General features: G+C 39.5%; 1 protein-coding gene across 1 annotated transcript in view; it reads left to right on the forward strand.

Moving 5' to 3' along the window:
- Positions 1–20729, forward strand: part of MCF2L2 (MCF.2 cell line derived transforming sequence-like 2) — a 264774-nt gene that overhangs the window by 193988 nt on the left and 50057 nt on the right. The window contains exons 16-18 of the mRNA XM_042903055.1: positions 10932–10998; positions 18769–18884; positions 20049–20118. Coding sequence (XP_042758989.1) covers positions 10932–10998; positions 18769–18884; positions 20049–20118 — 253 coding nt within the window. The remainder of the gene's footprint in view (positions 1–10931; positions 10999–18768; positions 18885–20048; positions 20119–20729) is intronic.

Genomic DNA, 20729 nt, shown 5'->3' on the forward strand with positions numbered 1-20729 from the left:
ATTTCTTGAATCTCACACATTAACAGATGATGGCCTGAGCCAACCCTTTTTCTCTAACCTGCTTACCTGTGTCCTCACTGTATGGGCCCTGTCATTTATGGAGCTATGCTGCAGAGTCAGAATATTGGGTACTATTTTAGTGGACTGACATTCACCCTTGGCATATCAGTTCCCCATTACTGGTTTTAGAGCTAGAGGGCCTGAACTTGACCTCAGTGGCAGCACCTAGCCAGCAATTTGACCTCAATCAAGTCACTTAATGCTCTGAGTCTCAATTTCCTCTTCTGTGAAATGAGAATAACAATTAATACCTACTCTTGCTCACAGAATTGGTGTCTGTTCCTCAAATCTACCATTCATCCATTCAATAAACATTTATTGAGAATTTACCTACTTATAAGGCAAGGGGACAAAGATAAATAATATAGGACAAATACCCTGGAGGAGCTCTTTGTCAGGTGTTGAATGGATCAAGGAAGGTAAGGCACACATTAAGGAAAACAAGTCTACTTCACACCCATTAGGCCACTTAAAAAATAGAAAATAACAAGTGTTGACAAGGATATGGAGAAATTGGAGCTCTGGTGCATTGCTGGTGGGAATGTCAAATGGTATAGTCGCTATGGGAAACAGTGTGATGTTTCTTCAAAAAGTTAAAAATAGAATTGTCATATGGCCCGGCATTTTCACTTGTGGGTATGTACCTAAAAGAACTGAAAGCAGAGACTCAAACAGAAAGTTGCCCACCAGTGTTCATAGCAGCATTATTCACAAGAGCCAAAGGTGAAAAACACCAAAGTATCCATCAACAGATGGAAGGATAAACAAAATGTAGTATATACAAACAATGAAAGATATTCAGCCATAAACAGGAATGAAATTCTGACAAATGCTACAACATGGATGAACTTTAAAACACTATGCTAAGTGAAATAAGCCAGGCACAGAAGGACAAACGTTGTATGTTGTATGATTCCATTTTTAAACAAGGTACCAAGGATAAGAAAACCCTTGGAGACAGAAAATGGAATAGAGGTTACTGTGGACTGGGGGAGGGAGGGAGAAATGGAGAGTTAGTGTTTAATAGATACGGGAATTTTGGGGTGCCTGTGTGGCTCAGTCTGTGGAGCGTCTGACTTCAGCTCAGGTCATGATCTCATGGTTCATGAGTTCAGGCCCCACGTCAGCCTCTGTGCTGATAGCTCAGAGCCTGGAGCCTGCTTGGGATTCTGTGTCTCCCTCTCTCTCTCTGCCCCTCCCCTGCTTGTGCTCTGTCTCTGTCTCTGTCTCTCTCAAAAATAAATAAACATTAAAAAAAAATAGATACACAGTTTCAGTTTGGGATGATTGAAACTGTTCTAGTGATGGCTGTGAATGTGATATACATTTTGAATGTACTTAATACTACTGAATTGTACACTTAAAACGTGTTTAAATGGTAAATTTTAAACACAATTAGAAAAATTATAATCCCTAAAATGCTATACAAATGCAGGATTGTTATCTTGAATTAGCATTAATGAGATTGTGTTTATAATCAGTCTCTCTTTTAAGAAGTGCAGTATGTGTGAAATTCCTTTGTCATTATTTATTATGTGATATCGAAGAACAAGCATCCACCCAGATGAACTTTAATAATAATTTATTTATGCCCCATCCTCTTCCAAAAAGAATTTGAGGTAGTATACTCTAAATGCATCAGAGTAATGAGGCCAAATCCGATGGACATAAGAAAAAATATACAAACAGATACAAAGAAGAGAGAACAAATGGCACTCAGCAGCAGAGCAAGAGTCTCTCAACTTTTAGCCTTCCAGAAGCCAGGGAAGTGTTTGCATTCATCAGACCTTTTTTTTTAATGCTTAAAAATCATTGGTTTCAACATGGTCATTATATGGGTCTATAGCGTCCATGTTGCTACCATTTACAGTTCTGAGAATGTATTGTATAATACGGAACACCTAATCGAAACAGAAGAAAGATGTCAACTAACATCTTCTCCTAAGTCAGAGCCCTCAGGGCCCATTCTGTGCTAATGACAAGGGTTCCCGGAGAGTTGTCTGCCCTGCAGGCCAAATGAATCTCCTGCACCTTCCCCTGGGCTCCTGCATCAAGTCTACACTGTAGCCCAGCAGGACAACCATCTCCTCCATCTGCCCCCCCCCCCAACCACCTCCCTTGCTCCCCATCCAGCCCCTGCCCCAGCAGCGTGGTTCACGCAAGGCCCACATGTGGCCAGAACTCCTAGACTCTGCTCATGTATCCTTCTTCCTGGAACAGCCCTCTGTCTTCCTGGCCAAGCCCTCACCTCTTACAGAGGACAGTTCAGATTTCACCGTCTCCAGGACGTCTCCAGCCCATGTTGATTTGCCTTCCTCGTGCTGTCCTGGTGCACTTTCCATTTACACACTGGCTATTTAGCCCCTTGAGGATGTGAGTGAATGGAAAGTTTTACAAGTTTTGTTTCATTTCTTGCAGCAATGAAAAGTGAGGTGTGATTAGGCCAAAGACCACATCATACATTTTATTAGAAATGATAATATATTTAGAAAATGATCTTTGAGAGCCAGCAGGGATTCTCAAGATTATCTAATTTGGCCTTTTGACACATAAAGAAATGGGCGATACCCTGGGAAAGAAAGTGACTTGCTCAAGGTCACCATCTATATTTGAGATAGAAATAGACTTAAAAATTTAACATCCTGAAACCCAGTATTTTTACAACAGTATGCTAGTTTCATTTTAAATTTGTGTTTTATTTAGTATTTAGTAATCAAACAGGACTTTGGATATACCCCCAAACAGGTGAAGAGAGGTAGCATAACATCTTGCGAAGAACATTGGCTTCGCCAAAGTGGTGGGTCTTCAGCAAGTCACTTTGTGGCTCTGGGCCTCTTGTTTTTTCATCTGCAAAATAAGGATGAATTGGATGGTCTTTAAGCTTATATTTGTTTCTGGCATTTTGTGAACCTACTAGACTGTTGACCAGCCCCACCAGAGAATTTACAAGTACTGATTGAGCATACATCTCTCACCTCTGCTTTCTCCTCTATGCTGTTCCCCTCAGCCTGGGACACACTTCTTCCAAACGTTTTCCCTTGCTTGCTTGCTTTTTTCTTTTTTTTTTTTTTTTCTTTTTTAGTTTTTGCTTGCTTTCTTTTTTAAACTCACCTCTGCTTTCTCCTCTATGCTGTTCCCCTCAGCCTGGGACACACTTCTTCCAAACGTTTTCCCTTGCTTGCTTTCTTTTTTCTTTTTTTCTTTTTTCTTTTTTAGTTTTTGCTTGCTTTCTTTTTTAAACTCAGCTTAAACATCACTCAACTCAAAATTGGTAGTAGTGTCTCCTGCTACCCTTGGCTTAATTTTGTCCTCTCCTCTGCACTTAACTCCTCTGACTATCCAATACCTTACCACACTGTACTGGAGTCATTGACTTTCTTGTCTCTGCCTCTACACTATGAACTAAGGCCTGGGACCATGGTACATTTCTTGAGCCCAAGTGCCTATAATGGTGCCTGGCTAATGATAGTAGGGAACGTAATAAAGGATTGGTAAATGGATCTAACAGTTTTTACTTGGGAAGTGAGGACAAGACTGTGGCACCAATTTTATACAAAGCTGTTAGAAAGCATTTTCATGGAAAAGGGAGGATTGGAACTGAGTTTTCAAGAATCATTAGAATTTGACATGGCGCCTGGGTGGCTCAGGCGGTTGAGTGTCTGACTCTTGATTTCAGCTCGGGTCATGATCCCAGGGTTGTGGGATCGAGCCCTGTGTTGGGCTGTCTGCTGAGCATGGAGCCTGCTTAAGATTCTCTCTCTCTCTCTCTCTCTCTCTCTCTCTCTTTCCCTCCCTCTCCCTCTCCCACCCACTTTGCATGAGTGCGCTGTTTCTAAAATAAAAATAAATAAATAAAAGACTTAAAAAAAAGAATGACTGGAATTTGAAAGGGAATGTAAAGTAATAACACTGGCCTAACTAATGGTGGGGGGAGGAGGTGGCTAAAAGGAGTGGGTCAGATCAGTGTTACTTATTTGAATAGCAAAACATTTGCATTAGATTGTCTGGGACGTTTGTGCAAATTACAGATTCCCCCTATAGCTCCCACCCATTACTCCCCATTCTGGATTTGTAGGTCTGGATTTACCTTTAGAACAAGCTCCCTAAGTAGATTCTTATCACATGAATGGAGTCTTGAAATCCTGGAACACTGGCAATTGTGGGCGATTGGAAGGGGTTTTAAGTTTTTGAAGAGGGGGAATGGTGGCATGAAGAAAATGGAGCTTTATGAAAGGCACAGACTAGTGGTCTGCAAAACAGACTGAAGAGGGGGAGACCTCAGAGGAAAGGGGAACTTCCAGAAGTGCACCAAAGTATTCGAAGTGAGAGGAAGGGAGAGCTTGCTTTCTACTGGCCACACCAGAAATGGAGAATAAGCAGTGACTGCAAGAAACATATTGAAAGATGAAATGATGAGGCTTGGCAACAGATTGAGTATATAAGCAATAATGGTAGGGAGCAGTTTGAAATGACAACTGTGTTTCAGGGACCCTACGAAATGTCAGTTCCACTGATATACATGCTGCTTCTGTCTAATGAGTTCTGCTTCAGCTTGAGGTGATTGAGGTGTCTGGGAGACATCCAGGGGAGAAGCGTGTAAACTATTGGCAACATGGGCTTGAGCGTAACCACAGGTCTGGGAGGAAGATAATGACATGGGGTCAGTAACATGAGAGAAGAGGAAGGAAGCCCTAGGAACCTGAGTTTAGACCTCTGGGAGCAGCAACATTAGACAGGAGGAGGAAGATGAAGCAAGCAGGGAATAGAGAAGAAACAGAGAGGTAGGTGGTGAATGAAGAGTAAATAAGAAAGAGAAACCAAAGGAAGAAAAAGGTTTAAGAAGGTGAGTATCCATTATGTCAGATGCTGTAGAGTTTGAGAAGGATAGGAACAGTCCTTTCAGAGTTGCCCAGGTGGCTCAGTCGGTTGAGTGTCTGACTCTTGATTTCAGCTCAGGTCGTGATCCCAAGGTCATGAGATCGAGCCCTGAATCAGGCTCCACACTGAGCATGGAGCTGCTTGGCATTCTCTCTCTCTCTCTCTCTCTCTCTCTCTCTCTCCTTCTCTTCCTCTGTTCCTCCTCCCCAGCTCTCATGCTCTCTCTCTCTAAAATTAAAAAAATGAAGAAAAAAAAAAGAACAGTCCTTTCAACATGTCCTTTCTGACATGTGCATTGTTAGCTATCATACCAGGAGTAAATAAAAACTCTTGATGGCAAATTGTGTTGACAATTAATGAGCAAAAATATATTTCTGACAGGTTGGTTTCCAAAAGGATGCTATTCTATTGGAGATATGGGAAGTGGGGAGGTGGAGGTGGGAAATGAAAGGCAATGGTTAAAAAAGGGAAACAGAGGCAACTGGGTGGCTCAGTCGGTTAAGCACCTGAGTTTGGCTCAGGTCATGATCTCATTGTTTGTGAGTTTGAGTCCTGAGTTTGGCTCAGGTCATGATCTCATTGTTTGTGAGTTTGAGTCCTGTGTCAGGCTCTGTGCTATCAGTGCAGAGCCTGCTTGGGATTCTCTCTCTCCCTCTCTGTCTGCCCCTCCCTTGCATGTGTTCTCTATCTCAAAATAAATAAAAATAAAACTTAAAAAATAGTTTAAAAAGGGGGGGAAAACAAGATTAGGATGCATGGACAAAGAAGAAACTTATCAGGAAATCCTAATAACATTTATGTACTTTAATGATCTAGCTTACAAAATAGGGTTGCATTGAGCTTTTAAAAATTTTTTTAGTGTTTATTTATTTTTGAGAGAGAGAGAGAGAGAAGAGAGAGAGAATGAGTCGGGGAGGGGCAGAGAGAGAGGGAGACACAGAATCCAAAGAAGGCTCCAGGCTCTGAGCTGTTCAGCACAGAGCCTGTTGTGGGGCTTGAACCCACGAACCATGAGATCATGACCTGAGCCAAAGTCGGATGCTTAACCTGCTGAGCCACCCAGATGCCCCCACATTCAGTTTTTTAAAAAGGTTCCATTCTTGCCCCTTGGTTACAGTGTCATCTGAAAAAAACATGAGGTGTCATACAGAATGGAAACAGATATCCAAAGCTCTGTTTTTATGCTAGCTTGAAATATGGCTTCAGAGGGGAAACAGTCCCTTAAAACACATTATCCCTCCTTTTCTTCCTTAATGACATAGGGGTCAGGGATGGAGGGAGATCCACTTTTAAATGTGAAACAAAGTGCCAGAATATACACTAGTATAGATTACATTACTGCAAGCTGATCTGGCATGGTTAACTCCATTTGGTGCCCTAATTACAGTGCTCCATCTCTGGATAGATATCCATCAGGACATAAATTGCTCTAGGTGTTCAAAGGTTTTTTATTACTTGAGTACCTTTAATGTTTTGTTCTTCATCTACATTATATATACTTGATGACTTGAGATGTTAAATCCTTGAGAGTCTTTTCTACAAAGTTATGTGCTTTGGAATAACGAAGCAGGCAATCATCAACAAGAATCATAAATTTTCTCCCATTTTAGAAAGTTATTAAAAAAAACAAAGGAGAGAAAAAAAGAATGGCTTGCCAGTGGTGTTGAAGGCTATTTAAAACAAGATCTGAACTGAAGTCTGGGCTTATGGTGTTCAGGGGACTCCCTATCACTCTAGTTTTATCCATTGCACTCCAACAAGTAAAATGAAGCTACTGGATGAGATCTCTAGACTGTTTCCAAACTATAAACTGGGACATGACCTGATAAGCGATTTTTTTTCTTCTGAGTTGTGAATATTTTCTTGTGTCAGGTTCCCCAAAACTCCTAAGAGTCTCTGAGTTCTTATGGAACTGTTGGGTGATTAAAATTGATTTCTGCCCTCCACCTAGTGTTATCTGCCTTCTGACTTCATTTAATTGTCAATACGTCCTTAAACAGACCTGCCAAGTTGTTTAAGCACGGTGCTTCATAAGGGCTTAAGAGACTGGCTGTACTCTGGTTTCTGTGGACGGTTGCTGTGGTCCTACTTAATGCCATGGCTCATGGAATAGATTGGTATTGAGACCTGTATTTCCTTCTGACATAGCAACTGCTGTCATTTTAGGATGACTGTAAAAAGCAAAAGAACCTCTTAGTGACTTTGTTACCTAAGTGTGATCTTAAAGTCTGTATACTTCTTGAAATTGTGTCCTCTGTCAGTGACTATCCTTTTTCAGTCTTGTCTTATAATAAGCATTTATAAATAGATACAAAAATTGTCATTTTAAGAAGAGATCATTGTTGAGCTATAAAACATGTAAATTATAGGTTTTATTCATATCTCTCTACTGGAGTTTATATGTCATAACCTCCAGTAACATTCATTTTAAAATGTCATTTAAACTATTTTTTAATTATAAAACTGGTAAAAAAAAATTTTTAATTAAAGTTTGTAGGGAGGTGTAGAGTAAAAGGTAAAAAAATTTCCTTCCCTGTTTTCTAGCCTTCAGTACAACTCTCCAAAAGCAATCACTATTAACAATGTCTTAAGTTTCTTTGCATGAATTTTCTTCTTTTTTAAAGTTTATTTATTTTGAGAGACAGAGAGAGTGGAGTAGAGGCAGAGAGAGAGAGGGAGAGAGAGAATCCCAGGCAGGCTCCGTGCTTTCAGCTTAAGATCATCACCTGAGCCAAAACCAAGACTCAGATGCTTAACTGACTGAGCTACCCAGGCGCCCCTCTTTGCATGAATTTCCTAAGCATGTACAATTATATATACATACATATATGTATGTATACGTACTCACTTTTACATAGTAATACCATGTATATTGTTCTTCATCTTATGTTTTTTTAAGTTCACTTAATATACCAGGACTGTGTCATACCAGCATGACTCAGTCAGCCTCATTCTTTTTTTAAAACTGCATGCCATTTCATTATATATCTGTACCATAATTTACTGATGAACATATAAATAATTTCCAATTTATATCTGGTTGTTGTGGAAGTGCAAATAATTACAAATAATGGACATTAGTAGGAATGAAATTACTGAATCAAGGAGCACGTGTTTTAAATTTTGATGAGATATTTCCAGGTCGTCTTGCACACAGTTGCACTTCTGTCAATATTCTCTGAGAGTGTTTCCACATTCTTATCTATCAGTCTCCCTTTGAGATTTGAAATTTCTACTGTTCTAGTAGTTGATAATTGTTATTTCTTTTTACTATGCCTTTGTTGGATTAGTGTGCATTGAACATTTTTTTATAAGACTAATAGTCATTTTTATATTTGTGTAAATTGTGTGTCCTTTGATTATTTGTCCCTCACCACATCCATTCTATGAGAGAAAAAGAAGCCCTTTACTAGGATAGACTACCATTTATTTATTTATTTTTCTAATTTATTGTGGGTTTTTTGGGTTCAGCTTTATTTGTTTGTTTATTTATTTATTTATTTATTTATTTATTTATTTATTTATTTATATTTTAATTCCAGAGTAGTTGACATACAGTGTTATAATAGTTTCATATGTATAATACAGTGATTTGACAATTCTATACATTACTCAGTGCTCATCATGATAAGTGTACTCTTCATCTAGTCCACCTATTTCCCCTAAGACCTCCCCTCTGGTAAGCATCAGTTTATTCTCTATAGTTAAGAGTCTGTTTTTTCGTTTGTCTTTTTTTTCTCTTTGTTCATTTGTTTTGTTTCTTAAATTCTACATATGAGTGAGATCATATGGTATTTGTCTTTCTCTGACTGACTTGTTTCACTTAGCATTATAACTCTAGATCCATCCACGTTGTTGCAAATGGCAAGATTTCATTCTTTGTTATGGCTGAGTAATATTCCATTGTGTATATATCCATCTATCAATGGACGCTTGGGCTGCTTCCATAATTTGGCTATTGTAAATAATGCTGCTATAACATAGGGGTGCATATATTTTTGAATTAGTGTTTTCATATTCTTTAGGTAAATACCCAGTAGTGGGATTACTGGATCATATGGTAGTTCTATTTTTAATTTTTTGAGGAAACTCCACACTGGTTTTCACAGTGGCTGCACCAGTTTGCATTTCTATCAACAGTGCACAAGGGCTCCTTTTTCTTCACATCTTCACCAACACTTGTTTCTTGTCTTTTTTATTTTAGCCATTCTGGCAGGTGTGAGGTGATACCTTATTGTACTTTTGATTTGTATTTCCCTGATTATCGATGAGTGATGTTGAGCATCTTTCCATGTGTCTGTTTTCCATCTGTATGCCTTCTTTGGAGGAATGTTTGTTCATGTCTTCTGCCCATTTTTAATTGGATTATTTGTGTTTTTTGGTGTTGAGTTGTGTAAGTTCTTTATGTATTTTAGATACTAACCCTTTGTAGGATATGTCATTTGCAAACATCTTCTCCCATTCAGTAGGTTGCGTTTTAGTTCTGTTGATTGTTTTCTTTGCTATGCAGAAGGTTTTTATTTTGATATAGTCCCAGTGGTTTATTTTTGCTTTTATTTTCCTTGCCTCAGGAGACACATTTAGAAAAATGTTGCTATGGCTGATGTCAGAGATATTACTGGGATAGGCTACCTTTTAATAGATTAACCTACTAACAGTTCACAGGAAACCATAAATGTATATATTGTACACATGGTCACATGATCAAATGTATATATGGTACACATGATCACCTGTACAAACACTAACTCACTTGGAGGCCTGAAAGAAAGCCAAAAAAAGAAAGTGTCTGAGAAGAGAAAGAGAACAGTCTCTCTGGAGATAGATGTGGGGACTGGCCTCAGTCTTTCTATTAGTTTTCTATTGCTGCATAAAAAATGACCACAAACTTAGCAGCTCACAGTTTCCGGGGCCAAGAGGTCAGGCACAGCATGACTGGCTTTTTGCTCAGGTCCCACAGAGCTAAAACAGTTAGTCAGCTGTGCACAGTTTCCTCTTCTAAGTTGATGTGGTTGTGGCAGAATTCAGTTTCTTGTAACTGAGGGACCCAAGTCCCAGTTTCCTCACTGGTTATTAACTAGGGGCCACTCTTAGCTCCTAGAGGCAGCCTATGTTCCTTACCACATGGCCTCTTCCATCTCCAAAGCCAGCCAAGGACAGCCTCCCTTGTGTTATATCTTTCTCATTCTTCTAGTCTTTCCGACTTCCAGACCCAGATCTGATGAGTTCATGAGAGTAGAAAAGCCCAGCCAGGTAATCTACCTATCTCAAGGTTAACTGGTTTGGAACAAAACAGAATGGCAAAGTCCCTTGACAGCAGCACCTAAATTAGTGTTCAGTTAATTAACTGGGAGGAGGTGTGTGTACACACAGAGTCAGGAAACTGGGATGAGCATTCTGCCCACCACAACCCCCACCTGCTTTCCTCAAGAGAAGCAGACAGAGGTCATGTCTGTTGGCTGAGGAAACCAATGCTACTGACACATTAGATGCCAGAGAAAGAGAACATAACTGGAATCCATCTAACCCCATGCACAACAAAGTCCACTCATGTGGGTCAAAGACCTTGATCTGAGCAATGAAACAGCAGAAAGCTACAGAGAAAATCTTGGAAATCACACATACAGTGTAGAGGTCAGGTAGGCTTTCCTGACCAAGGATCCAAACCTGGCATTTCTGACTCCACAATCTCTGCCTTCTTGACCCCCACATGATGGCTCACCAGAAGACAGGTCATTCATTGGCTATACAAGTGGGTTTACAGTCCTCTAGCCTTCCTTTTTCTTCTTATGCCAGTGTGATTAGAGTGTGGTTTTGTGAGATGCTGTCCTTGGGTGTCCTTGGGTGTCCAACAGAATAGAATGAAGTACCGCAATCTGAATAGGTAAGTCACTAAAGGGAACTGTATTGTTGAGAATATTAAGAATTCTAAAAAAACCTCTCTCCCCTCCCTCTCTTTCTCTTTCATATTCCCACCTGCTGCTGTGATCCAGACGCATTATACGTGACTTGCTTGAGACCGAAGAGATTTATATAAAAGAAATTAAGAGCATAATTGATGTAAGTAGATTGGGGTAGGAGACATTAAGCATGTATTCAAACTAGAGAAGTTCTGTTGCACAAAGAGACTTAAGGTAGTTGCCACATGTCTCTAGAATCCCCACTGAGGGGACAGGTCTTACACTATCACAAGTATCTTTCCAATAGAGATAAGAACATTCGTTTGACTATTGATCCATTTAGCCAAATAACTTACAAGGGACTGTGACAATTCATATGATTCTAGCAGTGCCCAATAGGTTCACCCTATGGTTGTCAACAATGAGCATGATAATTTGAATGTTTTTGATAATTTAATAAAGGGGAATTGTTTCAAGTAGCATTTTTTGCTTCAGAGTGAAAATTAGAATTTTCCTGTTTTCCTAAGGAAATAATTTTGAGAAAAAGATTATGTGTACAAAGTTATAATAGAATTTTTTAATAATAAAATATCAGAAGAAAAAATCGCCAATAAAATAGGGGGTGGTTAATAAATTCTGATATTTATGCTAAATGAAATATTATTCAGCAGTTACAAAATAATTATTTTGGAGGATCAGGCCAATATGGCAGAGAAGTAGGGGGATCCGTACTTCCCGCATCTCTCAAACAAAGAAGGGCTGAAGCCAAAGGACTTTGAACCCTGAGAGTCCGGGAGGAAAAGAGACTGAGTCTAACAGGGAGACACCGGAACAACCCCACAGGCTATAGGTGGGTGATTGCGAACTGGAGGAGATAAAATGGGGCCGCGTGGGGCCTTCTGCGAAGAGCCAAAGGGAAGCGAAAGAGTGGCTGGGGAAGTGTAGGACTGCATCTGGACAAGAGAAAAACCTCAGACCCAGACGGAGAGGGATCCCATCTCTAACTGCGGGGCTTTCTTCAGACTGGGGCTGGCTGCCCTGTTCGTGCACCTGGGGAGGAGGGGAGCTACCCCTGGGTTCAGTGGTAGGTCAGGGGCGCAGTCACAGTAGGAGAAAGCGGTCACCTCCTCGAAGTGCTGCAGCACAAGACAAAGCCCGCCTGCGTCTGCCACCCCCATGCTCAGTGGCTAGGTCAGGGGCGCAGTCCACAGTAGGAGAAAGCGACCCCTTCCCTGGAGTGCTGCAACATGGAACAAAAACAGCCAGGACCACATATCGGATGGCATAGAGAGGTGCTTCCCCAGGGCCAGGGCGCATGGAGTGGGAGTTTAAATCCCAGCCAATCACTGGGGCACGGGAATTGGTGGAGCGAGAAAGACTGCCCCGTCTGTGCCCATGGCACAGTGAGGATGACTCCAACGGAGTCCACCGGGTCAGAGGAGAGGAGACTGGGGGGGGGGGGGGGGGGGGCGTCGCCATTTTTCTCCCCACCACCAAGGCGAGGCCTCAGAGATGGCTCCCCGTGGAGGCGGGACCTGCCTATACCAAACCACGCCCCTCCACGCGGGGTAAGTGTGTGTCTACTGGAGCAGCATAGACACTGAGGAACCAGACCGACCAGTCTTCCAGACCAGTGCTTCTACATTACCTGGATTAATTCTAGGACAATTCTTATTATTTAGATACATTCTACCTTTCTTTTCTCCTTATCTCTTTCCTCCTCTAGGCCGGTTACTCTGGTTCTTGGTTTGTTTAAGCAGACATATTTAATCCATTCTCTTGATACATGTTCTACACCTCCTTCTTTCCTTTCCTTTCTCTCTCTCTCTGGAATACTCAAGCTGTATAGTTTCTCTGTCTACATAACTTTATCATCGTTTCTCCCCCCCCCCCCCCCCTTCTTTATTTTCCTTTCTCTCTCTCTGGATTAAGCCATTTAGTCTCTCTGCCTGCTCAATGTTTATTTTTTCTTTTCCCCACCCCTGTCATTTCTCTCTTTGTATGTGCTCTTCCATCAGCACCGCCTCCACCCTATTCTTTACTTATAGTTGGTGTTTTTGGTTTTTTGCTTTTGGATTGTTTGTTTGTTTTATTTGTCTGTTTGTGTGTTTTTGTTTGCTGTTTGTTTGTTTGTTTGTTTTCCTTTCCAGGGCTACTTCAAGGAACAAATCAAAGCACACCTGGGAGGGTCCAAAACATCACTACAAGTAGGGAAATAAAATAACCAAAGTCACAATAACGGAGAGCAAGTAACACCCTCCAAAAAAACACCTCCTGAAGGGCCAGACCCTGTATGGTGTATGGCCCCCCTTTAATATAGCAGTGCTCACAGGTGCAGAGCACGTAACAAGCTTTTAAAACTCATAAGGGACAGAAAATTAGCCAAACTGATGACATGGAAGAATTCTCCTTAAGAGAAATTCCAGGAAGAAGTGACAGCTAAAGAATTGATCAAATCAGATATAAGCAATATAACTGAACAAGAATTTAGGATAATAGTCATAAAATTAATTGCTGGGATTCAAAAAGGCATAGAAGACAGCAGAGAATCTATTGCTGCAGAGATCAAGGAACTAAAAAATAGTCATGATGAATTTAAAAATGCTATAAGTGAGATGCAAGGTAAAATGGAGGTGGCCACAGCATAGATTGAAGAGGCAAAGGGGAGAATAGGTGAATTAGAAGATAAAATTATGGAAAAAGAGGAAACTGAGAAAAAGAGAGATTAAAAAATCCAGGATCATGAGGGGAGAATTAGGGAACTAAGTGATGCAATCAAATGGAACAATATCTGTATCATAGGAATTCCAGAAGAAGAAGAAGAGAGAGAGGAAGGGGCTGAAGGTGTACTTGAACAAATCATAGCTGACAACTTCCCCAATCTGGGGAAGGAAACAGACATTGAAACGGAAGAGGCACAGAGAACTCCCTTCAGACATAACTTGAATCAATCTTCTGCATGACATATCATAGTGAAACTGGTAAAATACAAGAATAAAGAGAGAATTCTGAAAGCAGCTAGAGATAAACAGGACTTAACATGCAAAGGTAGACACGTAAGGGTAGTAGCAGACCTATCTACTGAAACTTGGCAGTCCAGAAAGGAATGGCAGGAAATCTTCAATGTGATGAACAGAAAAAATATGCAGCTGAGAATCCTTTATCCAGCAAGTCTGTCATTCAGAATAGAAGGAGAGATAAAGGTCTTCCCAAACAAACAAAAGCTAAAGGAATTCATCACCACTACACCAGCCCTACAAGAGATCCTAAGGGGGATTCTGTGAGTGAAATGTTGCAAGGACCACAAAGTACCAGAGACATCACTACAAGCATGAAACCTACAGACATCACAATGACTCCAAACCCATATCTTTCAATAATAACACTGAATGTAAATGGACTAAACGTTCTAATCAAAAGACATAGGGTAACAGAATGGATAAAAAGACAAGATCCATCTATTTGCTGTCTAAAAGAAACCCATTTTAGACCTGAGAACACCTTCAGATTGAAAGTGAGGGGATGGAGAGCTATCTATCATGCTACTGGAAGTCAAAAGAAAGCTGGAGTAGCCATACTTATTTCAGACAAACTAGACTTTAAATTAAAGGTTGTAACAAGAGATGAAGAAGGGCATTATATAATAATTACAGAGTCTATCCATCAGGAAGAGCTAACAATTATGAATGTTTATGCACCGAATTCAGAAGCACCGAAATATATAAAACAATTAATCTCAAACATAAGCAGTCTTATTGGTAAGAATGTGGTAATTACAGGGGACTTTAATACTCCACTTACAACAATGGACAAATCATCTAGACAGAAAGTCATTAAAGAAACTATGGCCCTGAATGATACACTGGACCAGATGGACTTGACAGATACATTTAGAACTATACATCCTGAAACAGCAGAATTTACTTTCTTCTTGAGTGCACATGGAACGTTCTCCAAGATAGATCACATACTGAGTCACAAAACAGCCCTCAATAAATATAAAAGAATTGAGGCCATACCATACACACTTTCAGATCACACTGCTATGAAACTTGAAATCAACCACAGGAAAAAGTCTGGAAAACCTCCAGAAGCATGGAGGTTAAAGAAAAGCCTCCTAAGAACAAATGGGTCAACCAGACAATTAGAGAAGATATTAAAAAATATATGGAAACAAACGAAAATGAAAACACCACAATCCAAACCCATTGGAATGCAGCAAAGTCAGTCCTAAGAGTAAAATTCATTGCAATCCAGGCCTATCTCAAGAAACAAGAAAAATCCCAAATACGAAATCTAACAGCACACATAAAGGAACTAGAAGCAGAACAGCAAAGACACCCCAAGCCCAGCAGAAGAAGAGAAATAATAAAGATCAGAGCAGAAATAAACAATATAGAATCCAAAAAAAAAAAAAGTAGAACAGATCAATGAAACTAAGAGTTGTTTTTTTGAAAAAATAAACAAAATTGATAAACTTCTAGCCAGGCTTCTCAAAAAGAAAAGAGACAGGACTCAAGTAGATACAATCACGAATGAAAATGGATTTATCACAACCAATCACTCAGAAATACAAGCAATTAGCAGGGAATACTATGAAAAATTATATGCCAGCAAATTGGACAACCTGGAAGAAATGGACAAATTCCTAGACATCCACACACTACCAAAACTCAAATGGGAAGAGATAGGAAATTTGAACAGACCCATAACTAGTGTAGAAATTGAATCAGTTATCAAAAATCTCAAAAATGAGAGTTCTGGACCAGATGGCTTCCCCGGGGAATTCTACCAGACATTTAAAGCAGAGTTAATACCGATTCTTCTCAAGCTGTTCCAAAAAATAGAAATGGAAGGAAAACTTCCAGACTCATTCTATGAAGCCAGCATTACTTTGATTCCCAAACCAGACAGACACCCAGGCAAAAAAGAGAACTACAGGCCTGATGACTATGAATGCAAAAATTCTCAACAAGATACTAGCAAATTGAATTCAACAGCATAAAAAGAATTATTCACCACGATCAAGTGGGATTCATTCCTGGGCTGCAGGATTTGTTCAATATTCACAAATCAATCAATGTGATACATCACATTAATAAAAGGAAGGCTAAGAACCAAATGATCTTGTCAATAGATGCAGAAAAAGCATTTGACAAAATTCAGCATCCTTTCTTAATAAAAGCCCTCGAGAAAGTAGGGATAGAAGGAACATACTTAAACATCATAAAAGCCATTTATGAAAAGCCCACAGATAATATCATCCTCAATGGGGAAAAACTGAGAGCTTTCCCCCTGAGATCAGGAACACGACAGGGATGTTCACTCTCACTGCTGTTGTTTAACATAGTGTTGGAAGTTCTAGCATCAGCAATCAAACAACAAAAGGAAATCGAAAGCGTCAAAATTGGCAAAGATGAAGTCAAGCTTTCACTTTTTGCAGATGACATGATATTATATGGAAAATCTGATAGACTCCACCAAAAGTCTGCTAGAACTGATACATGAATTCAGCAAAGTCACAGGATACAAATTTAATGTACAGAAATCAGTTGCATTCTTATACACTAATAATGAAGCAACAGAAAGACAAATAAAGAAACTGATCCCATTCACAATTGCACCAAGAATCATAAAATACCTAGGAATAAACCTAACCAAAGATGTAAAAGATCTGTATGCTGAAAACTATAGAACACTTATGAAAGAAATTGAAGAAGATACAAAGAAATGGAAAAACATTCCATGCTCATGGATTGGAAGAATAAATATTGTTAAAATGTCAATACTACCCAAAACAATCTACACATTCAATGCAATCCCAATTAAAATTGCACTAGCATTCGTCTCAAAGCTAGAACAAACAATCCTAAAATTTGTAAGGAACCACAAAAGACCCAGAATAACCAAAGTAATGTTGAAAAAGAAAACCAAAGTGGGAGGCATCACAATCCCACACTTTAGCCTCTACTACAAAGCTGTAATCATCAAGACAGTATGGTATTGGCCCCAAAACAGACACATAGACCAATGAAATAGAATAGACGACCCAGAATTGGACTCACAAATATACGGCCAACTAATCTTTGACAAAGCTAGAAATAGTATCCAATGGAAAAAAGACAGTCTCTTTAGCAAATGGTGCTGGGAGAACGGGACAGCAACGTGCAGAAGAATGAAACTAGATCCCTTTGCTACACCATACACAAAAATAAACCCAAAATGGACGAAAGACCTGAATGTGAGACAGGAAACCATCAAAGCTCTAGAGGAGAAAACAGGAAAAAGTTCCTGTTTGACCTACGCCACAGCAATTTCTTGCTCAACATGTCTCCAAAGGCAATGTAATTAAAAGCAAAAATGAACTATTGGGATCTCATCAAGATAAAAACTTCTGCACTAAAAACAACAAAACTAAAAGGCAACTGGTGGAATGGAAAAAGATATTTATAAATGACATATCAGATAAAGGGTTAGTATCCAAAATCTATAAAGAACTTACCAAAACACCCAGAAAAACAAATAATACAGTGAAGAAATGGGCAGAAGACATGGAGCGACAGTTTTCCAAAGAAGACATCCAGATGGCCAACAGACACATGAAAAGATGCTCAATGACACTCATCATCAGGGAAATACAAATCAAAACCACACTGAGATACCACCTCACACCAGTCAGAGTGGCTAAAATTAACAAATCACAAGACTATAGATGCTGGCGAGGGTGTGGAGAAATGGGAACCCTCTTGCACTGTTTTTGGGAATGCAAACTAGTGCAGTCACTCTGGAAAACAGTGTGGAGGTTCCTCAAAAAATTAAAAATAGAACTACCCTATGACCCAGCAATAGCACTGGTAGGAATTTACCCAAGGGATATAGGAGTGCTGATGCATAGGGGCAATTGTACCCCAATGTTTATAGCAGCACTTTCAACAATAGCCAAATTGTGGAAAGACCCTAAATGTCCATTAACTGATGAATGGATAAAGAAGATGTGATTTATATATACAATGGAATACTACTTGACAATTAGAAAGAATGAAATCTGGCCATTTGCAGCAACGTAGATGGAACTGGAGGGTATTATGCTAAGTGAAATAAGTCAGCCAGAGAAAGACAGATACCATATGTTTTCACTCATGTGGATCTTGAGAAGCTTAACAGAAGACCTTGGGGAGCAGAAGGGAGGAAAAACTCACAGAGATAGAGGGAGGCAAACCATTAGAGACTCTTGAGTACAGAGAATAAACTGAGGGTTGATGGGGGGTGGGGGAAAGGGGAAAGTGGGCGATGGGCATTGAAGAGGGCACTTGTTGGGATGAGCACTGGGTGTTGTATGGAAACTGATTTAACAATAAATTATATTTAAAAAATAATTATTTTGAATAAATATAGCAACATTGAAAAATGCTTATAAAAGTAAAAACAATATATGTAGAATTTTACAAGCTTAGCCCAAAATGCATGTGGAAAAACAGAATATGAATTACATGTGATTACTGTGATTACAGCCATATAAAATAAGCTTTTAAAAAGTTATGAAGGAAATATAATAAAACAATAGTAATTGTGTTTGGTTGTAAAATGATGGGTAAGTCTTTGGCTTTCACACTTGACTTGTATAACATAAACATTTTAAAAATACATTTTTTTTCTTTCTATAAATTGCCGTTTTATTATCATTGCCATTTAACCATCTTCTGAAGATGGACGCACGAAGGACATAATATCAAAAGAAAGCATTTGATGGAATGGGTTTCAGGAGATAACTGTCAATCAAGATGAGTCAAGAGCAACAAAGCCTGGAAAACAGCATTTTTCTAAACACCATATTTCCTAATTGTTAGGGTTTTGCTCCCTGGAGTAGCTAATTCAGATCATCTCTCATATGTTCCTACCTGTAAAACCTACCTTGTTTCCACCTCTGCAGGGATATATCACTCCAATGGATTTTATTTGGCTGAAGCATCTGATTCCAGATGTTCTTCAGAATAACAAGGAGCTTCTCTTTGGGAATATTAGAGAACTTTATGAATTTCACAACAGGTATATAATAATTTATATTATCAGGAAAAATGGAAAGTAGAAGAACAATGGAAATCAGACTGATGGAATTTGGAGATGAACATGCTTAGACATTGTTAGGCTTAAGCAAGTAGTTCAGAGTCCGTAGATTTGGTTGGGGTGGGATGGGATGAGAGGGAGGGAAGAAGTGCCACAGATCTCTGAGGGAGAAGGGGAAAGGCACCAATGGAGCATGTACCAGGTGTCAGGCATTAAGGTAATATTTTTTGTATGTTCCTTTGCTTATTTATCTATTCATGCATCAGCATTTTATTGTGGACCTGTACTATGTCAGGCACTGTGTTCAGCATTGGGAATACAAAGATGAGCAGGACACACATCCACATACTTACTGTCATAGGGTAGTGCTGGGAGCTAGGGTGTTGGAAAATGCTAACTGGTTAAACAAGTTGTCCTTGTAGCCCAGGGCTGGTTGGGTGTTGAGTTTTAGAGAATTAGAGGAGGAAGGGACTTTAGAAATCATCTTCCCAGCCTTTCATTTCACAGATGATACTGCAGCTCGTTTCCTCTCTTTACTCAATATAGTAACCCCAAATCACACATGTAATTGATGGAAAAGGAAAAGACTGCTTGGTGAAGTGAACCACAGTTGCTTCTCAAACACGTCTCCTGTCCATTGGTCAGACACAAAAGTGAAATGGAAATCCCGTTTCTGCTACCTTCTCTGGAAAAGTTATTCAACCTCTATGTAACTCAGGTTTCATATTTATGAAACCCGACTTTGCAAGATTTGGTGGATGATTAAATGAGATATTGTTTATGAAGTACTTAGCTTATGCCTGACTTACTTGAAGCTCTCAGTGATATTAACAGTAGCAGCGGCAACAGCAGAAGTTCTTATTAATGTTATTATCATGTAGCAGGGAGCATCATTGCATCTTGTCTATCTATAGCTAGTGCTTAGAATGATCAGGACAGCTGTAGGTAGTTTCAAGGAATCCTAGTAATGTCACAGAATGTTTTTTCTCCCAAATCGGTGTGTTGAAAATGAGTCAAGAGCAACAAAGCCTGGAAAACAGCATTTTTCTAAAGACCTCTTAAAACCTTATATGATTTTACTTTTAAAAAGTTTTAACCTTATACATGTAAAAAAATTAAAACATTATTATACTTTTCTTTCCCTAGGACTTTTCTAAAAGAATTGGAAAAGTGCACCGAAAACCCTGCACTTCTGGCGCGTTGCTTTCTCAAGAGAGTAAGTCCGTGCTCCCAGTAAGTCGAAACAACCATGTGATTAAAGTTAACCCTTAATTTTCTGTGTATGAGGCAAGGGCAAATGGAAATATCAATGGTCTAAAGAGTTACACATGCCTTTTGAGTGCAAAGCAGGAGTCGGATGAGTCCAGTTTGACTAAGCTCATATGACAGGTGGGAGCAACTTACAAGCTTGGCCTCCTGTAAAGCCTGGTGACACGGAAGACTGCCCCCCACCCCACCCCCTGCAAAGCAGATGATCCTGCTCTGAATGACTGAGCTGTTTTCAAACAAGAATCACACAGCAGGTTTAAATTCCTCACTAAAGTTGTATTAACACTCTCAAGAGAAGTACTGATGCTAAACTAAAAGTCTCAAAAAATGTATTTTCTTCCATTTTATTTATTTATTTGTTTGTTTATTTATTTATACAACATAGAGGATATACTTAGCACCCAGTTTATGATTTCCTGTCCTACAACACCATACTTCTGATTATTTCCCCTTCCCTGCTGCCACACCTCTTCCCTTTTGCCCTCTCTGCACCCTTCCTTTGGGCAGTGAATAGGCTGTTTCGTCCAGTGGTACTCTGTAAGCTGTCACAGAGAAATG

This window comes from Panthera leo, chromosome C2 (assembly GCF_018350215.1).
Source record: "Panthera leo isolate Ple1 chromosome C2, P.leo_Ple1_pat1.1, whole genome shotgun sequence".
In the NCBI taxonomy this organism is placed as follows: Eukaryota; Metazoa; Chordata; class Mammalia; order Carnivora; family Felidae; genus Panthera; species Panthera leo.